The sequence below is a fragment of the Choristoneura fumiferana genome, chromosome 12 (genome assembly GCF_025370935.1).
Source record: "Choristoneura fumiferana chromosome 12, NRCan_CFum_1, whole genome shotgun sequence".
Classification (NCBI taxonomy): domain Eukaryota; kingdom Metazoa; phylum Arthropoda; class Insecta; order Lepidoptera; family Tortricidae; genus Choristoneura; species Choristoneura fumiferana.
The window spans coordinates 17,189,869-17,209,960 of record NC_133483.1 but is presented as its reverse complement, the minus strand read 5'-3'; the positions used below and the strand labels follow the sequence as shown (position 1 = coordinate 17,209,960).

General features: G+C 41.7%; 1 protein-coding gene across 1 annotated transcript in view; it reads right to left on the bottom strand.

The window, feature by feature from the left end:
* Positions 1-257: 257 nt before the first annotated feature.
* The window catches only part of stan (Protocadherin-like wing polarity protein stan), a 266,412-nt gene continuing 246,577 nt past the window's right edge, over positions 258-20,092 (bottom strand). Inside the window, exons 23-52 of the mRNA XM_074095820.1 lie at positions 19,910-20,084; positions 19,266-19,391; positions 18,769-19,009; positions 18,078-18,300; positions 16,777-16,919; positions 16,310-16,444; positions 15,578-15,732; positions 14,935-15,101; positions 14,441-14,713; positions 14,249-14,362; positions 13,974-14,148; positions 13,409-13,548; positions 12,255-12,441; positions 11,950-12,042; positions 11,749-11,858; positions 11,098-11,307; positions 10,086-10,272; positions 9,355-9,663; positions 8,450-8,677; positions 7,602-8,007; positions 7,218-7,359; positions 6,730-6,951; positions 6,105-6,325; positions 4,607-4,753; positions 3,731-3,928; positions 2,512-2,601; positions 2,131-2,247; positions 1,551-1,669; positions 678-851; positions 258-265 (exon numbers count right to left, since the gene is read on the bottom strand). Coding sequence (XP_073951921.1) covers positions 258-265; positions 678-851; positions 1,551-1,669; positions 2,131-2,247; positions 2,512-2,601; positions 3,731-3,928; positions 4,607-4,753; positions 6,105-6,325; positions 6,730-6,951; positions 7,218-7,359; positions 7,602-8,007; positions 8,450-8,677; positions 9,355-9,663; positions 10,086-10,272; positions 11,098-11,307; positions 11,749-11,858; positions 11,950-12,042; positions 12,255-12,441; positions 13,409-13,548; positions 13,974-14,148; positions 14,249-14,362; positions 14,441-14,713; positions 14,935-15,101; positions 15,578-15,732; positions 16,310-16,444; positions 16,777-16,919; positions 18,078-18,300; positions 18,769-19,009; positions 19,266-19,391; positions 19,910-20,084 — 5,235 coding nt within the window. The remainder of the gene's footprint in view (positions 266-677; positions 852-1,550; positions 1,670-2,130; positions 2,248-2,511; positions 2,602-3,730; positions 3,929-4,606; positions 4,754-6,104; positions 6,326-6,729; positions 6,952-7,217; positions 7,360-7,601; positions 8,008-8,449; positions 8,678-9,354; positions 9,664-10,085; positions 10,273-11,097; positions 11,308-11,748; positions 11,859-11,949; positions 12,043-12,254; positions 12,442-13,408; positions 13,549-13,973; positions 14,149-14,248; positions 14,363-14,440; positions 14,714-14,934; positions 15,102-15,577; positions 15,733-16,309; positions 16,445-16,776; positions 16,920-18,077; positions 18,301-18,768; positions 19,010-19,265; positions 19,392-19,909; positions 20,085-20,092) is intronic.

Sequence of the window (20,092 nt, the reverse complement as noted above, 5' to 3'; positions counted from 1 at the left end):
GGAATAGCCAGCAGTCCAGAAAGCATGCAGTGGTGAGTCCTGAATTTAATGGGGCTAAAACACAAGGAGTTTTAGCAGATGATTGGGCTAGTCTGGCGGAACACTCCCGTACAAGGTTTGTCATCGAAAATTTTTATTCATAGATAATGCATGTAGTCACGCCTTTGAACATTGACCAATCTATGAAAACATTTGTCAACTACAATAAAAAAATCCTGAAACACGTTTACTGGGGTGTTCAGTCAACCTAACCTAACTCAAGCACCTGCACAAATTTTGGATTTATTTTAGTTTAAGATACTTATAGCCCGCCCCACGGCACGAAAGTGTAGCGATGACTGTATAATGAACGAAAGTACGAAATAAAGTATCGTGGGGTACTGAGCGAATCGAGTTCACAAACTTGTGAGTTAAAATTTGATCAAAAATATCTGAACACGACTCTATTGTTAACGGCGTAGAAGCGTGTTCAGATATTTTTGATCAAATTTTTGATCACAAGTTATGAACTCGACTGTACACTAGGCAAACGTTAGCGCTAATTGGCATGCGCGACTGTCCCACGCGCAGAATCCCCTTAATTTTAACGCTCAACGCTGTAGTTCCGTACCGATATTCGTCCATTAGTCTGTTTCTTCAATGCCTTCTTGCCCATTTACAGAGAATAAGCGACTCACTGGTTGCGGAGGGCGGGTGGCTGGAGCGGCGAGTGCTGGTTTCGTCGTCGTCGGAGGAGTGGCTGGAGGCGAGGTCGAGGCTGCGCGCGCTGCCGTCGCTGTCGCTGTCGGTGCCCTCTGCGGGCTCTCCCGCGACCGTCGGCTCGGTCTTGCGACGGCGGCGGCGACTCTCATCTATTAAAAATAATACAATACTAGCTATTACCCACGACTCAGCCCGCGTTGAATTAGTTTTCCAGGATAAAAACTGTCCTAAGCAAGAAATAATATCGGGGCAGGCCTCGGGATTCATTAACTATTTGTATACCGAATTTCATCAAAATCAGTTCAGCGGTTTAGATGTGATGAGGTAACAAACAAACAGAATTACAAACTTTCGCATTTATAATATTAGTGGGATTTTAATTAGCTGTCTGTCGTCTATCGCTATCCACTCCACAAGTCTGGATTTTAAACTATGTGTGTGCCTAATTTAGCATGGTGAGTAGGTATACTAAGGGGCTGTTTCACCATCCATTGATTAGTGTTAACCGACGGTTAGATGTGGTGCCGTCTCCGTCTATTCGAACAAAACAAATAGAGACGGCATCACACCTAACCGCCAGTTAACACTAATCAATGGATGGTGAAACAGCCCATAAATAGCTGTAGCTAAAGTAGAGAGCTGCGTACTGCGGGAACTTTGCAGATTCCCGGAATAAAGGCAAGTAACCTGTGTTGGACATAGTGTGGCTGTCTATTAGTAAAATGCCTAGTTAAAAAAGTTGTGGTACACAGCCACACTGATAAATCCTAGATGCTGAAGATGTTATGCCAAGCTGAGATTGACATTTTACAATCTACATAAGCTTTTTAGTACAATATAAAATGTACCATCTCTCCTGGTGTGTAGGGATGAGTCGAATCCTCTAAGATACGCAGGCATGTCGCTGGCACTTGTATTGTAGTTGGATGTCGACGTACTGGTATGACGAAGTTGGCCATCGCTACGGCTAGAAAAAAATAATGCCATCAGCTTAGTCAGATACCAGCTCCGCCTTACTTCAAGATGCAAAAGAATAATAGTTAATCTCGCGTTATGACGTATATTTAGAAGCTACAGAGCTTGTACCCTTACATTGGTAGAAAATTCTTGACTGGTCTTTGTTCGATACAGCGCCATCTATAGTTCATCTGCTGAACTAGATAGCTTGCTAATTAATCAAAATGATCGATGCCCGTTGACATTCATGAACCTCAGCAGTTACAAAATAAAACACAAATGTGGTGGCGCTAGTATCGCGCACCAATATAAATAAGGTTTTTAAGTTTGTTTGTCACTGTTCCATTGCAATCGGCTTCGGAGTAAAAAGTCCAAAAAATCAACCGGTCTTTCATTTCGGGCACCCAACTTAACAGTCTTTGAAAAACATTTCGTCGCCAATTTTAGTAAACCCAATGTGGCGCAACTAACCTGTATGGACTCGAACTAGTTTTCGTCGTAGACCTAGATGTAGTTGAAGACGCTGATATACCGATGTTCCTCAACTGCCGGCCAGGCTCGGTACCGCTGTGGTATGCCAATGCAGACCTAGAAGCATTATTAAGTTAGACCGATTACCTAGAAAATAATGGTGACATTTAAAAGCATTACTTTTAACCAGAGGCCGTATTACCTATTTCTGACGCTCGCGATCGCAATCAAATGACAGATTTCGCATACAAAACTGTCATTTGATTACGATCGCGAGCATCAGAAACGATAGGCAATACGGCCTATGGATTTATATTTGTTTTACATGTCGTGACATGATGCGTTAAAGAATATAGCTAGCTTTATTTTAAGTGAACTTGCCTGTTGCCTGATAGATTTTGAGCGCTGCTGCTGACAATAATAGAAGTATCAGCCAACGGCACCTTCTTGCCCATACACCGGAGCATAGTTCTGTAATAAAATTAAACAAAATATGACTGGGACGCACAAATTACAAAGAATGGGTGATATTATTGTCTCTAGCTGATAAGACTTCACGTTATTATATTCTGCATTGAGAAAGATCTCGAAGAAAATCCAGAAAGCGGTGAAAGGATCTGAGGTGGGGCGGTAAGGAGCGTGAAAAAAATTTTCTCGGGCACTCGCTCTGGCGATTGCTGGCCCAATATTTCTCGAGGTTCGCGTATTCCGGACCCTCCCTTTTTGGCGTGGGAGCCTCGGCCCCGGTTTGGCGGTTGGTGGGTGTCCTGGTGTCAACTCGATCTTCCGGGGCATCCGCTGAGCGTTAAGGAGGGAATACTGGTAGGTTTTTAATGGATAAGCCATCCCCCTAACTTGTTTTGCTTACGTCCTACATAATTCCCCACGGCGCGGGCATTTTCCTACCGTATTTGTGCTGTCTCAACTAGGCAGGGGTTTATAGCCAGAGTATCTTCACAATAAAATACTGATTTGTTATAACGCACTACAAGACATCCACTCGCCACGACGCCTCGGTATCAAGTGCTGCTAGCGGATGTTTTTGACAAGTTTTAAATCGTATCGCTTACTTTTGCACTACAGATAAAATTAAGTCAAACGGCTACCGGTTCTTCAATCTTTTATCTCTATTTTTGTCTACCGAATTAGGAAAAAAATTAATACTTTATTTTGCATGATTTTTTTAAACATTGTTTAAAAAAAACAATTATTTCGTTGACGTGAAAGATCTAATATATATGAAATCTACATTATTTGAGTTCGTCTTTGACGTCTCTAAAAACGTGTCAAGGGTTTTCATTTGAAACTAATTAACACAAAAGTTAAGGCCAGAAAACCAGTTTTTTGGCCTAAAATTGTTCAACTTTGATGCCAGATATCTCGAAGACAATGAACTTTGAAGTAAATATGGGATACTATATTGATTAAAGCCGTTGTTGTTAATATAATAAGCTACAAAAAATAAATAGAAAACCAAGGAATTCAGATCGAAGGTCATTGGGGCATGGGAGCCGACTAAGGCACAGTGCACAATGAAGATGGGTGTGTCCCCCCTGAACCGTCCTAACTTCGGAACGTCATTGAGTTGTGAGTAACTGACCGTGTGAGGTTGTCCCTAACGCGCACGTTGAGCGCGGTGTGTCCGAGCGCGGCGGCGGCAGCGTGCAGCGCGACGGCGGCTGCGAGCGCGGCGCTGAGCGCGTCGCGGCGCGCGCCCGCCTCGCTGCCCAGAACCAGCGCCGCCGCCCACGCCAGGCACAGCAGCGGCAGGCACACCACGCTCACGAACAGGACTATCCTGTATCCAGAGAATAACGCTCAGCATCTAGCGGTTATGCGCTACATCCGATCCGAATCCGTGAAAATAGAGTAGGTATGTAGAATTATTTGTATGGTAGTTTACGCACTAGATGGGAGAGAAATCGGATGACAGAACTATACGAAGTTCTACCGACCAGCTGCTCCGGATTGTATTTTCACTGAGCGCGCGGTCAAAATGGAATAGACGTACAAAGTGCGTAAACCGCTCGTGTACCCTTATAGGTAAAGAAGTTCTACGACCATCCGGATTGTATTTTCACGGATTCGTAACGGACGTACCTAGTGCGTAACCGCGCTTATTCTAGGTAAACAGAATCAGTAGATCTGTGACCGACATCTCATACGATCAATCTCATGAAAATTGTGACGAGTGATCGTAAAGTCGATTGTCGATTCATCGTTACGATATTCTGATTGCATAGGATTTTGTTGCGATCTCCGACGTCTTCGATGAAGTAAATCGTTAACGATCTTGACTCTATCGATTCGTCGTTTCGATCGGTCTGAAGCGACGGATCGTACAGACGAATCGTACCGTGTATGGGGCCCTTAAGCCGTGATTAAATAAGTTTGCCATTGCACTGTACAGCGACATCTAGTGGAATATAAAGTCAACAAATCAAAACACTTCAGACCAGAGTGAAAAGTGTCAGACCTGAGGTTCCCGAAGCCAGTGACGTGGTCCCTTACGGTGAAGGCGGCGCGCGTGGCGCCCGCAAGACACACGATGGCGGCGCCGGCGTACGCGCCCGCGGGCACCACCACCCACCACACCACCGGCTCGTGGCAGCTCACCCAGCAGCTATAGCAAAAAAAAGTAAAAAAAATACCCCCGATACAAAAAGAGGAGCGTTACAAAGTTTGACGCCACTGTCTGTTTCTCTATGGCATCGATGGACCAATTTGGATGCGGTTTTTTTTCATGTGAAAGCGAGGTTCCTCCAGATGGTTCTTGAGCAATCTTGCGGCTTGAAGCAAAATTATATAAAGTTTGACGCCACTGTCTGTTTCTCTATGGCATCGATGGACCAATTTGGATGCGGTTTTTTTTCATGTGAAAGCGAGGTTCCTCCAGATGGTTCTTGAGCTCTTGGCTTGAAACATTTCATTACAATACAATACAATAACTCTTTATTGCACACCAACACAGTACAGAAAATACAGCTATATACATAGAGATTTTTCTAAGGTTAGAAATAGGCGGCCTTATCGTTTCAGAGCGATCTCTTCCAGGCAACCTTTTTCATTGATTCGGTTCTGCCATTTTTGATATATCGAACTTTAAATGCCGGGTTTATGAGTTTTTCCAAATTGGATTGGTTATGGCTGTCGCATATAGGCATTTAACTATAACCCGGAGGATGTGAGGTAAGTAGCGACCACACTAACCCCTTTGCTCTCCCCCCTCGCTCTACACTTATGGCGGAGCTGTCGCATAGCTCGCATTAAAAATTTCGGCTCTACAGAAAAATCAGCGTTGCTGTACCCTTTTCGATGACTACTGGTGTCACTACCGTAGCCAAAATGGCAAAAACGGAACCCTTTATATCTGTCTGTCCGTCCGTCCGCGTCTTTGTTCAGGGACTATCAATGCTAGAAAGCTGTAATTTTGCACGAATATATATGTAAACTATGCCGACAAAATGGTACAAAAAAAAAATAGACAATACTCCCATAGACGTAAAGTGTAGGTGTTTTTTTTCTCATCCAACCCTTTAGTGTGGGGTATCGTTGGATAGGTCTTTTAAAACCATTAGGGGTTTGCTAAGACGATTTTTCGATTCATTGATTTTTTTTGCGAAATATTCAAAAGTGCAAATTTTCATTAAAATCGAGCGTCCCCCCCCCCTCTAAAATCTAAACCGATAGGATGGTATTCAGGATGGTTGAACGTTGGATGAACTTACAAGGAAAACTATAATGGCTATGTTTTCTTGAGAATTATTAGTAGTTTAAGAGTAAATAGCAGCCTAAGGTATAAAATATACCTAAAATTGGAATATTCCGTACAAATTACGAAATCGTTAATAAAATATTACTTAATTTTTCCGTAATGCCGTAATGGCTACGGAACCCTATTTCGGGCGTGTCCGACACGCTCTTGGCCGGTTTTTTTCTTTCTTATCCGGCTACAACAAGGTGTAGGTACTTACAAGAGCGCATGCCCGTACTGATGCTGGTGATGCGAGGCCGAGAGCGCCAGTACGACCGCCGGCGCCGCGTACGCAGCCGCCAAGTGCGCGGCCAGCCCGCCGTGGTTCACGTCTCTTAGTTCACGGAGCAAGCGCCGGAGTTGCCACGCGTCGCACGCGGACCAGCCCAGAGCTGCCACCCACCAGTAGTGGAGCGACATGGCTATTATCTTGCAGGCGAACTGTTGGTAAGTAATGGGTAAAGTCATTAGGTATTTGGCAAGTTCCAAAGAAAGACGGATTCAACGCTCAGCATAATGCTGATTTTTTGCGAGCTGAGCGTCTATTGGTTTTAGATAACCTTGTCCTTAATTTTTCATGTGTGTAAGCATATGGGGTGATTCGGGAGATGTGAGCAGGACCAATCCACACGAATTTAGTTAGTTAGTTTAGTTTATTTATTCATTCAATACCTACATCATTACATTATTATAATTTACATAAATGTCAGTTATAAGAATTTGTATTGGAAAATCGTCAAAAGTAATAAGGCTACTATAACTATTGTGTTTTTTTATCTGTTTATTACTTATGTGTAAACAGCTGCTTGTTACTCTTGTCATCATCTTATTTATTTGAAACTCACCTCGTTTTGTATCAAAGAGCTCCTCGCCTTCAAAGCAATGAGGTATAACAGCTCAGCCATAAACACGCTGAATATGAGGTGTTTGTGTATGGAGTTGGAGACGGTGGCCGCGCCGCCGCGCATGAGACAGAGCGCTGCCCACGTCAGCAGCAAGAGCGGGAGGGAAATACTGAACGCGGTGTATGATGTCACGGATTCCAGGAGCGATGGTTCTGGTATGAACTGTGAAATAGAATAGTATAATGGAATCGTATTAATTTATTAAATTGTATTTAATTTACATTACAAAAGCATAAAATAAAGTGCAATTCAAGACACATTAAAGGCATGTGACATCAAAGATGTTCCAAAGTCAGTACCTAACCCATTTATGTAGTAATAAATAACATGAGTCATTTACTGTGTAAAATAAGAAAATGACATGCAGTTAAGTTAGTAAAGTAACTTGATTTAAAAATTAGAAAAACAACAACGGTAATGTCAAGTACCTCAATATCGACTTCATCGACTAACACAGCAAAAGTTGACAGATGGTTGCAGGTACAGTTGATGAGGAGAGGATCATTGGAGTAGGGTGACCAATCGTAGTCGATTTCTGTATGACAGCCAACACGGGACCACTCACCGGACCTACGAAAAAATACATAAATAAAAATCAAAATAAAAATCACCTTGACCATACTTCCTTACACTTGTAGGTACTTCCTTATTTTCATGAACTATAAATCAATAGGTAAAAAGTACTACCGAATATAAAAAAGAGATTCGATGAAAACAGAACTTTAAAATGAATGTGTTAGAAAAAAGTTGGGATCCAAGAAGTTAAATAACAAAAAGTGCTACACTGAAAGAGCAAAGAAAATAAATCTTACCCTCTCAAAGTCGACCAATGGACACACTGTGGATTAGTCCTCGAACCAAACGTCTCTCTGTTTATATCCAACCACATTTGCAGCCTGATTGGCTTCTTCAATCGGATCCCGCTCATACTCCTGTACACCAACTTCTTGCCAAGTCTTGTCGTATTTTCATCTTTGAATTCCGGATCCATCGTCAACGCTAAGACTTTCGGACCCTCTTGACTTTCTGCCACGAACGATGATTCGTTTTCAAGTAAACTATCGGCGTATAGAGGCTTGTCTTGCTTTTTGAAAGCAGGCTGTATCAGTACGGGGCCATGATTTTCGTGGCTTTGTATTTCTGGGTCGCTTGTGTGCCGCGGATTATTGTCTTGGCTTTGAGTCACGTGATGATGACCTTTGTTGGCATATGTTATACCTGGAAAACATGTCGCATTATTATGACCGCGTTGATATTGTATTAAGATACTTAAACAAGCATCCAGTGATTCAATACCGTATTAGATACCTATATCATTTATTTTCACGCACGCATGTACCAGCATAAAGGTCTCGGCAAAAGCTATTAATAAGCTGTCAATATTCAGACACGGACAGGTTAACTTGCCATAGGTAATGCTCCCCGCATATGTATACGCAGATTCAATTGTGTAGATACTTTTCCTACTAACGATATGATATCATACAACATGGATCTCGTCGGTGGAAACGGGAAAAAGATTTCAGCTAAGTATTGGTTACAGCAATTGGAATTTAAATGCTACAGCATGAGATCGCGATGATTTGACGCCCCTTCTAAAAGCCCTATGTTTCTGATGGGAAACAGCATTTAGGATCAGCATTAGATCTTGATAACATACCTTCATCTTCCACATTATTATCCATCGCTTCTTCTCCGTCCCGTGACTCTCTGTACCACACATACTCGGGTACAAAAAGTGCCACTTGCAGTATAGGCGATCCGACTGTGATGTTGACACCCCATCGTCTTCCGACCGAGTCATCGGTACGAAGAGGCATCAGTTGTGACGTGTTGCGCGAGTATTGTAGGTAGGAGAATACTGCACGGGATTCCGGCTCTGGAGTATCTGGGAATTAAGATATTGGGGTCAAGCTCTATTTACGCATAATAATAATGGACATTGGGATCAAGCATGGCATACATAAAACTATGTGATGATTGTTTGTACTAATTGTAAGTACATCTCGATCCACAAGACACTGAGTAACGCAGGATAGAAAAGCACTAAGTGACAAACTACAAAAAAGTGGCCAAGTTTTAATGACTGAGCTTATTTTAATGACCGTATCTTTTGATTGCGTGACTTAGAAGTTTGATTTTTCACAACTTCATGGCGTACCTGAGTAGGTTGCAAATTTGATTGATTGATTGATTGGAAATCAGATTCCGTTTGGAAGCGTAGGTTCATATCCTACCGACTGCGCCATGTAAAGGTATTAGGAACGCGACATTCAAGCCTTGACTGCTGTTTATTATTTCTTTTTTTTACCTGCCACATGCATTAATCTAAATCTACCCACACTGCTTACATGATAATATGACAGTAAACATGAGTATTTGATATTTGTTCCTAAATAGTCTTGACGTACGGACAGAATTACGCAACCCTAAAAATATGAGATTATCCGCTCTGATGGTCAGTAATGTATTGACAAATATTTAGTTTCTTGACATCAAAGGGAAAATAATATAAAACATTCGTCGATTCTTTCGAGTAAGTCTTTTAAGCTGTTTTGTGCTTACCTTGTCCATTATTATTATTGTTACTGATCCCCAACAAATCCAGCGGCAACAATATCCTGGTGAACTTATCAAACTTGTTCTTATTCTTAACATAGTTGTTATACTTCGGAAACGAAACTGTTGGTCCTGAGGGCTTCTTGCTTTTCTTCCCGTTGCCATAATAACCGGGTTGTATGGGCGAGTGTATGAAAGCGGAAGTGTCTGGGAGCACGACACGCTCCGTCGTGTATGACTCGATGTTGTAGCGTGTCAGCTGGGTGGGCTCGAAACCGTATATGGACTCGGATGTTACTATGTCTACGCCGATCACTGTTGGAGCGTACGAAAAAAAATCAGTATAAGAAAAATATATTTAGGTACATAAAGAATAAAAATTTGGAATTTAGTTACTTTAAAAGTAATAAAGGAAAGAACTGATACAAAATAAATCGTTAGGGGCACGATAAAGATTTTCCGTTGGAGCAACATCGATCAATCAGGTGAGGTTATTTTACTTTTTATTGTATTTCCATAATACTGCAATGTACTTTGGAATAATTTGATTCTCGTCTCATCGTATTAGAAAGTATTTACAATAAGTTAGATAACATTCATATCACGCAAAGCGATGTTACTGCGGCATTATCTGTGAAAAGGTTTCACAGTCAAGGTACACTTACTTCAATGGTACAACTGTATCCCTCAAGATAGCCAACGTTGACCCAACATGTTGAGCAGCGGTAATATCTTACCTAAATCACTAGTGACGATTTCAAAAGGGCTGGTGTATGTATCATGCTGGCTCTCTGCCAGCACAGCGATGTACTTGTCCAATTTTAACAGCAACAGTTCTACGCCATGCCCCGTCAGTTGCCTGATGCGACGCCATTCTTTCTCGTATTGAACGTTCAGAATCGTGTTGGTTGACTTTATTATATTCTGAAAATAGAGAACGTAATGTAGGACAATGTCTTGATATATGCTCTTGCGCCAAGATGGTTTTAAGTTCTTGAAGGTAATTATAATTATCCCAGAATTTGAAACGAGTAGTCCGGTAGCCCGGTCTATCTAAATAAAGTGGTCTGGCATTTCTTTCACGCTTTAACGATTTCTTCTTATGTCCCGATACAGACACAGATAGCCCAGGCGGGACACTAAGGGGCTGTTTCACCAGCCATTGATTAGTGTTAACCGACGGTTAAATGTGATGCCGTCTCCGTCTATGCCAACAAAACAAATAGAGACGGCATCACACCTAACCGCCAGTTAACACTAATCAATGGTTGGTGAAACGCCCCTAACTATTTTGCTTATAAATTATAGTGTAGTCGAGATATGAGAGATTTGCTTCAAGCCAATCCGCGGTTTTTTTCACGTCAATTCAAACGGGAAACCAACTCTGAATCTTGTGTTTCACGATAGATACCTAAAGAATGATGGATTGTTCGAAACATGTCGGGTATACCGACTACTAATACAATACATAAGTGACCGGTGTGTTTTATCTTAATAATAAACCTAAACCGAGATTTAGCACAAAGACGAACCCTAATAAGGGATCTTTTCTATTGTTCGGAATAAATGTATAGCCAGTTCTAATCCATTTGCAAATACGTAAGCGATGAAAGATTTACAATGTATCTAATAAAAGTCAGTGTGCTAGCTCCTTCTATAGTATGAACAATCAGAGACACTTCAATCAAATCAGCCCACATACACCACCCACTTCTGAATAGAGGACGTTAAACGTAATTAGACACTTACCCGGACATAATCCTTGTCCTGGCTGTGAGTGAGATTCAGTCCAGCCTGCCTCAGCTCATACCGCATCAGTTCCAACAGTATCCCCTCCGCGACTAGAACATCTGCCCCGTACAGCTTGGGCGTGTTTGCGCACGCGGCGGCCAAGTCGTCGGCCAGTCGGACGCCGACGAACGTGTTAACTAGCAACTCGCCTGTTTCTATTTTGCTTAGCTGGAAAATTAACGTTCGTAGTTTTTACGGTTAGTAAGCTGATGAAGGCCTCACAAGTCAACTACATGGTAAATACAAGTAAAACTTAGACAAACAGGTTGTATCTAGATGTACAGTAAAAATATGAACTTATTCAAAGTTTAAAAATAAACATCAATAATAGATACTTATTTTTGCACTTGACTGTAAAATACCTAATTCTTTAACAGAAAATGACCCTAAAGAACCGAACTTTTCAATGGGTGAAATTTTAAAGCATTTTTGCTATAACAATGAAAATTGCAAAAATTTGTATATATATAGAAGCCTTGCTTATCAAAAACTCTATATCGAGAATTGGATTTTTGATCCACATACAAATATTCCGGGTACATTTGAAGAAATCCTGTAGGTATACTAGACGGAAGTACAGTTGACAATTGATTGTTATTTATAACCAACCTGTTTTCGAAGTTGGTAGAATGTAGAAGTGGTGCAATTGAACATGTCGGGTTCTTGCCATGGCACCACTTGGGTCTCGTCGCACATTCGTGTCGCTTTACCGCTGGTGCCTAAACAAAACCAATTAATATTAAGTATTAGGGAATCTATTATTCAGCGTCAAAAGAAATATTAGAAAAAACAATTGAGAAGAAACTATACCTGGTGGACAATCAGAGTACGCCTCTATTCCAAATTTAGTACGCGGCCACCAAACGCCTCTCGAAAACGAACGGGGGCATCCATCGTAAACAACTGTGAAACCAAAAATATTAAATGAATATTTTAATGCGTGTAAACTTATGTAATAAATAATCAGTTCTTATACTATATGTGAAAGTACCTAACTCTGTCTGGCTGTCTGTTGCTTCTTGACCTTTAATTAAACCGCTGAACGCGTTAGTTGAACTGGTGCTTTATTTAAACCGCCCCGGTCGCCCCCACTTAAAGCCGGCACTATACAATACCTTCGCATCCCGCATTGGGCTTCACTTCAGCATACAAGTTGGCGCAGGAGTCGCACGCGCGGCCAATGACCCCGCCGCGGCAGTAGCACTGCCCCGTGGTAGCCTCGCAGGAACTGTTCACAGACCCGGCCGCATAGCACAGACACGGCAGGCATTCCGTCTCACCGGGAAGTTTGTAGTGGTTCTCCTGTTGAGGAATAGAAAACATGGATACCTAGGTACTTAAGATTAAAAACACATCGAATCACCTTTTGGGACGTGGACCCGCCCCCCTGTGGCTTTACGTGCCAGAGGTATCATACCACTGGGAATCCGACTTATCAGCCGAAAACCGTAATCACTTGCATATGCCAATAGTGCAAGTAGTGCAACTACGTTCTTCGTCCCACCACAAGCCACTCTATTAAAAAGCATAAGCTAGTTACTTATTTCCAGTGTTTTTAATATGTTTGCTCGTATTATGTACCTATGTATATGTAAATTCTTTAGTGTACAAAAAAGGAAACAAATACAATCAACCAACATTGAGATAAGTACAGTCACCAGCACCAATATCTGACATAACAAAGCGCGCATAAAATATCTGATAACACTATCATAGTGTTGAACAGTGAAGGTCTGCCTTAAGTAATGTGACATATTTGTTTGATGGCAACACTAGTTTTTGACGTGTGGCTACTCTTCGCTTGTCACTCCCTCTTCCACAAAACGACCCGGCCATGGACGGACGATATTTTATACTTTATCAAGTAATACCTTGTATTGTGTTTTAATAGTCTCTTTACAACTGTTTGAAATACAATATAATGTGATACAAGAATCATAGTGCTTTATTTACACGCCTGTGCCTCTCTCCGTTCCATTCCACTCGACAACTAGGAAGTGTCAGATATTTTTGCACGCTCCGCTGCCTGTGGGAGATGTGTGCTGTACCACTACCATGAGTTTACAGTGACCGTACTCGATAGCGATGGCGTAAATTATTTGTATGGAGAATTGTACAGCGCCTCTACAAATAATTTACGCCGTCGCTATCGAGTGTGGTCAGTGTAAACTCATGGTAGTGGTACAGGTGGCTGTACGTACCCTGTCAGGTATCAAAATATATAACGGTAAAGTACTTATTTCCGCCTGCTTTTTTCAGTTGGACTGACCTTGCAGTGGCAGTGTCCGGTGCCGTGGTCGCAATGCGGGTGATAACCGGCGGCCAAGTCGCACGCGCACGGGCCGCACGCTGCGGCGCCCCACCACCCCCCCGGGCACTCGCCCGATCCTTGCTCCACACACCCGTCGTCTAAGGGGAAAAATGCTTGTAATGTTGGTTTGTTGGGAGTTGATGTTTGACGTGAGACGTTAATGTCAGTTCATAGAAGTGTTACTATCGGATTTACTTAAATAAGAGGCACACAATATTTTACGTTCGGTTCAACCGCTGAAAGTAGAAAATCGACTTGCAAGATTCCACAAGGTAACAAAATTAACATTGCAAAAAAATAACGAATACCTACATGTTATAAATCAAATCATTGACATTTTCAATCCTTCGGCAGTCGGGTAAAAAAACAGTTTGTTTCCTTTTAAGAATTGAGTTACCGAGTTTATATTGGTATAGAAACGTTAAGTGGCGCCCAACATGGGCTTTTATTTACACTTTTTTGATTTAAATTATTAGTATCTTGTTTCAAAGCTTATTTACCCTATACTCTATTATGTACTTACCAGTAAGCAGATATCCTTCCTCGCATACGCAGCGGTACCCCTTATCGTCGTCACTGGGTTCGCAGCGAGCATGTTCGCCGCACGGAGTCAGATCACACGCGGCCACGCATTGCGGGCCGTGGCGGCCTCGCGAGCACTCGCACCTTGTCGTATCCCAGGATGACTCACATTTGCTCTGGAAATTCATCGCCAGTGTGAATCGTAACGGAACTTTAAAAATATCGTAATAATGAGTGTTTCTTGATGCATCGGTATTTTTTTTTAAGAATACTTACATAAGGCGGACAGATAGACAGCATACAATCTGCCCTAGACTGGCAGCCATCTCTTACGTTTTCTCTAACAGTCGGGCGATTTAACAAGCTTTGGGCAGTCCCAACTCTGACATCCTGAAATAGAACCGCACTCGTAACAACCATTTTTTTTTATGAAGACTTTAAATAAAGGATTCATTTACTAGTATTTACCTGTATGCAGCCTTCAAAGAATCCTATTTCAGAGGCCAACAGTCCAGCTGTAGTATCTGGCCCGCCAATTAGAATTTTGCCGATATACTGTCCCTGCACCTTATTGGCCAGCATAGGAAGCAATGCCGTCCTGAGACCATAGTCAATGGTCACAGAAATGTCAGTGCCGAGCCATTTGATTTCAACGCGGTGCCAGTTGCCGTCCGCTAGGGTTGTGGTCGGCAGGAACATTGTCTCACCGTTGTAGGAGTAATGGAGTAGACCGTTTTTTAGCTGGAGAAGGAAATAGTCTTATAGAATCTTTACTGCTGATATTTGAAAGTCATTGGTGTTTTCGGATCAACATTGAATAATCATGCGAAGCCACATGACAAAGTAGAAGCAACCCGAACTTGAGACACTTTCGCCTGATTCAAAAGTGCTGCTGAGTTAGTCTATTCAACCATGCAGGGTAACTTTGTGAGGCAACTTTGTGTGTTTATCTAGACACTTACGCTGATAAGGATGGAGCTGTTCTGGCCAACTTGCACAGACATAAGGAAGGCATCCTGTTGCAGCGTTCGTAGCGACAGCGCGTTGAGCCACGGCAGTTGAATGGGCCGTAGCAGCGGGTTGAAGGAAAGCATGCCATCGCCGCTGAAACGCCATGGCGGGGCTGTTGCTGTGAAAAACAAATGAATGTAGTTCAGGTCAATATACATAAACACTACGCGTTTTGTCAGATATCAATTTATAGTGCTTCTGTCCACCACCTATTCTGCCTTAGACATTTCTGAGGTGGGCACCAAACCTTTCTATAGTGTGCGAGGCAACTTTAAGCAATCAAAGATACCCACTTTTAGAAGCGCCGCTCTTCAACTTACGCGTAATGCAAGAACTACATACTTGAATTTCGAAGGAGTTAACAAACTCCCTGTCTTTTAAACAGTACAAGATTTACTTTGTGATAAAAAATGTGTTTAAGAGACAAAAAGTTTCTAAATAAATAGACAAGAAAATGTTTCACAGTTTTTCCTATTAATACGCACCAGTTTTATTTTAAAAACATATGCCTTCAAATGTTCGAATTAATAACAATCATACCTATCATTAATATTAATCTACTCGTATCTATCTATATCCTATTATATAACTTACTCTCAGCACAATCTTTCCCGGTGTGTCCCTCGGCGCAGTCGCAGCGGTACGTGTCCCACAGGTCTGCGCACGCGGCGCCGTTGTAGCAAGGCGCGGAGCCGCATTGCGCGCGCTTCGCCGAACACCCCGCTATAGTGCCGTTGTCCGCCACAAAGCTATCACAAAAATGGCAGTCAGACCAGTTGCTTATTTAACATTTAGTCTATTCCAGCGGTTTCGTCCTAGTGGAAGAACAAAAAAGACTAGTTCCTTGTCCTGTACGAATTTCGAATAATCCCTTCTTAATGTATTCAGTTCCAGTGGCAGTGCTTTGTCTGCCGGTAATAGAAGGTAGTACCTTACCTACCGTAGACCGTACAAAAGTAAGTGGCGTAATATTTGTAAAATTCTAAGCCTGTAAACTTTACTGTCAAATAAGTAAGTGATGTATGATCAAGTGACATTCGATCGCGTATTTTTTGAATATTCATCACATTTTGAAATTACATCGTATGTCTAAAACAAAGATATCGATACGGCCAAAGTTACAAAAATATGTAATACACGACTTTATTGACTTAATATTAAAGTGGTGTGGTGTGTACCTATTTTTGAAACTTTGGCCGTATCCATGTCTTTGTGGTAGATTGTACGTGGTTGAATTTGCTAATTCATATCGAGGCGTAAAGTGACTTTTAGAGTAATAGGCATTTTGTTCAAGTAGACCAGAGTAGAAGCTATATTTATATTTACCTATTCAAGTCAATGAATCTGTGGTCGACGTGGAAGTCAGAGATGCAGCCGACGAAGTCTTTGTTCTTCACTTGGAAGCTGCTGGGAATGTTCGGCAGACCGCCCACTTGCAACGGACCCGTTAGATCCAGGAACCTGATGATGGAAAAACAATCTGTAGACCTGATTTCAAGGGCTCACCTTAAGGTTAAGGCACGTTCAATATTGTTAAACTTTAAAGAAACTGATTAGTGGAGGTCAGAGTGTCACTAAGAGCGTTGAAAGACAGGTACATATTTCATACATTTTACTTGCCCCGATATCGGTATCGGTACCTACTATGATGGGATAAATAAACCACGAAATTGTAACCCTATAAATGTCAATCTTATCCTTATGATATGACAGGGTTCAAGCTGTGACACAATCATAATGACAACTACAAAATGTAATCGATCCTGTTAGTATAAGTTCCATACTTTTCATACCTATGACAAGTTTCGGTGGGTAAGTCGCAGCGTGCCGGCAACGTCTTTCTGGTTTGGTTCGCGCACGCGTACTTGATGCCAAAGTCTGCGGCGCCAGCGAGGGATAAAGCTTTGTCACAGCCATCCAGGATAATAGTTGCCGTCTGTAAAAAATAACAATTGCTGTCTCTAGTTCGGTGTACTGCCGTTTCGGCAAAATATTTTTCGCCAAATTTCACTTCCCAAAAAACTTATCGCAGTAGTTTCATTTCCCAAACGAATCTAGCATATTAACACTTCGCATTTTATTCATTTAGTTGAATTATCATTTGGCATGATTTTACATTGTCAAGTTATATTATGACAAACGTTTATTAACCAAACGTTTTATTTTGGATAATATTATATTCCAAAAAAAATATTGTTCAAAATGACATTTCGCACACGAACCAACCACAGAAACCAACTGCTACCAGAAAGTAGGTTAGGTTAGGTTAGAACTGCGTTCCCCACAGAAACGAACTGCTATCAGAAAAGTAGGTTAGTTTAGGTTAGAACTGCGTCCCCCACAGAAACAAACAGCTACCAGACAAGTAGGTTATTATGCCATGCAATATTTTGGGAAGAGTGCTTTATGCCAAACGATACATTTGACTAAATAATACTTGGTAATATGAAACATGACTAAGTAATTATTTTTGAAACAATAATTTGCCAAAAAAATACTAACTGTAAAATTGCGATAAGTTGTTTTAGCAAATGATTTTTTGTCAAATGATACTTAATTTGAGTAAAATATTTTGGGATGTGATACTTTGGGAAAAGTTTTTTGCCCATACATTAGTAATCCCTCTAGTTCACTGTTTTTTTTCTTCTATTTTTTTTTCGAGGCTTAAGTGCACCTGTGTGACTATGCCAGCCTTATGGAAGACTGGATGCTAGTTCACTGTTACATCGGCTCTTATAAGAAGAGTTACGCCTCGCGACCGGCGGCGCAGCGAGCGTATTCCCTGTTCATTACAAGTGATGGCAAGCTTTTCAGCAGCGCAATGACCAGAATCCGGCCAGTTATAGGTAGTAAGTGGATTGAGAATCCTCACGGAGGTGTAGTAGGTAAGATTTTTCGACACAGACTTAATAAATCGGATTTTTATTTAAAATCGTTTAGGCTCCTAATCACATATCTTTCAACACAATCTCCATAAACAAACATCTCAATGATTCTTAAACAGTTTGCTTGGTAACAGAGATCAAACAAAGTTTTGTTAGAGCGTTAAATCATGTCGCGTGCTGTACCAAGCATAAACTACTATACAACTTACTCTGTTAAAATAGTCCACTTCGACGGTATGCCACGAGCCATCAGCCACGTCTCCCGCCACCGTGACCTCAGTCTTTCCGCCTCCAAGAGCAAACGTGAACCGTACCCCCGGCCCCCCATCGCGACCGGCACCGCTACTGACAGTTTCTAGTGCGATGAAGTCGTGTCGCTCGTTGTAACGACCGTTGTAGAGGAGCAGGCCTGATGCGGTTTGTGTTGCGAATCTAGGAAATTATTGTGTAAAGTTAGAGGAGTTAATTTTGCCAAGAAGTGTATTAAACTGTGTTCAATATCTTCTTATGAGACGAGAACTAGTTTGGGTTGCCAGTAAAGTATTTCTACTTTACACGTTGCAATAGGGTGGGACGGATCTACATGAAGGGCTTTTTGGGCTGCAGCTCCCATTGGAGAGCCAGTAGGTAGTAGGTACATTCCAAAGGTAAAGGTAGGTCCAGAGCTCAAAGTAAGGCCCAAGTTTCCGCAACCCCTTGAGCCAAATATGGAACATATTAGTACGACAATCCTGACAAGATTCTGGGAACTGTAGAGCACGCTATTTCCTCAACCAAAATCATCAATCATACATGCTCACTCATTCATTGGCAAATTACATAAACGTGAAAGCACAATCAGAAAGTAACAGTTTTACCCAACTGCCTGAGGGAGGGTTATTGAGTTTCATAGTGACTTACTTGAGCTTCAAATGGACCCTATGCCGTCGCCGCAATCCAGGAAAGGTCAGGAAAGAAGACTGCGGGAAGCTCCGTGCCCTCAGTTCACACATGTCAGTAGTGTATGCCGCGTCGATGTTGCAGCCTTGACAGAGAATGCCACCCTCCCGTTTGGCAACGCACTGTGAGCCGCCGCGGCAGACGGTACCATCGCCGTTGAGGTCGCAAGACGCTTTGGTTAGGATTGTCTCGCAGTTCACGCCTGGAGAAAAAACATGCAGAATAAGAAAAAACTGCTTTCAGCATCACCATCACCTAATTTTGTAGGTATCCAAGGCGGGATATATCATGAGTGTCGCTGATCGATTGCATAGAACAGTGTCACCTAGCAACAATAAGCTGAACGATTAAACATAACAATACTGTATTTATTGGGTGAAGTCTCTGAATCCGAATATTTCCATAAAATTTCACAACAAAATCTAAGCATAAAGAAAAAAAACTGTTTCTAATGTTACCAGTGAATCCCGGTGCGCAGACACAGGTATAGCCGCCCTCACGACGAATACAGGAGCCGTTGTTGATGCAGGGCGATGAATAGCAAAGATCCACTTCGGTGTCACACATGTAATGCTCCCTTGAACCTGTGTGGAAAAATATTATTAGCTTTTTTTTTTAATCTGCGACACGTTCGTAAGTAAGTGTGACGTGGTTAAAAAACTGTAAATCATTTTTTGAGTATGTCTTGGTATCCGATTTAACTATAGTTTGGCGTATCAACCAGCGAGTATTGTTTAGGTTTAGAGAGAATCTTTATGTTTCCGCAGACTGGAACTATTTAATGGTTAATGGCATCGATTTGAAACTTGATACGAATAGATATGTGGTTTGGATGGCAAAAATACCTTTATTTATTTAGCAAGGCTTCCCTCTCATCCCTCTATGTGTGAATGATGGTTGTGAATATGGGATTTTTAAATATAGAAATAATCACTAACATTAGTTTACTAAGTTTTCAAATCAGGTCGATCTGAGAGATTATTTCAGAAAAAAAATTGTCTGACAATGTTCTTGTAAATGACCCATTAAAATTAACGTGCTGTTTGCTTAATGTTTAAAGTTTTGCTAAATTAAGAATAAAAATCCTTTAGGTGTGTCATACCTGTGAACCCATCCGGGCATTGGCATGTGAACGTAGTGACAGGATATATTGGTCGAAACAGCACTGAATCGCTAGTGATGAAGCCAGAAGCATTGCCGAACTTTAAAACCGTGAGACACTCCTCGTAGTTCAGGCAGGGCTCGTGCACACAAACGTTATCGTCGAAAGGCAAAACCTGAGAAA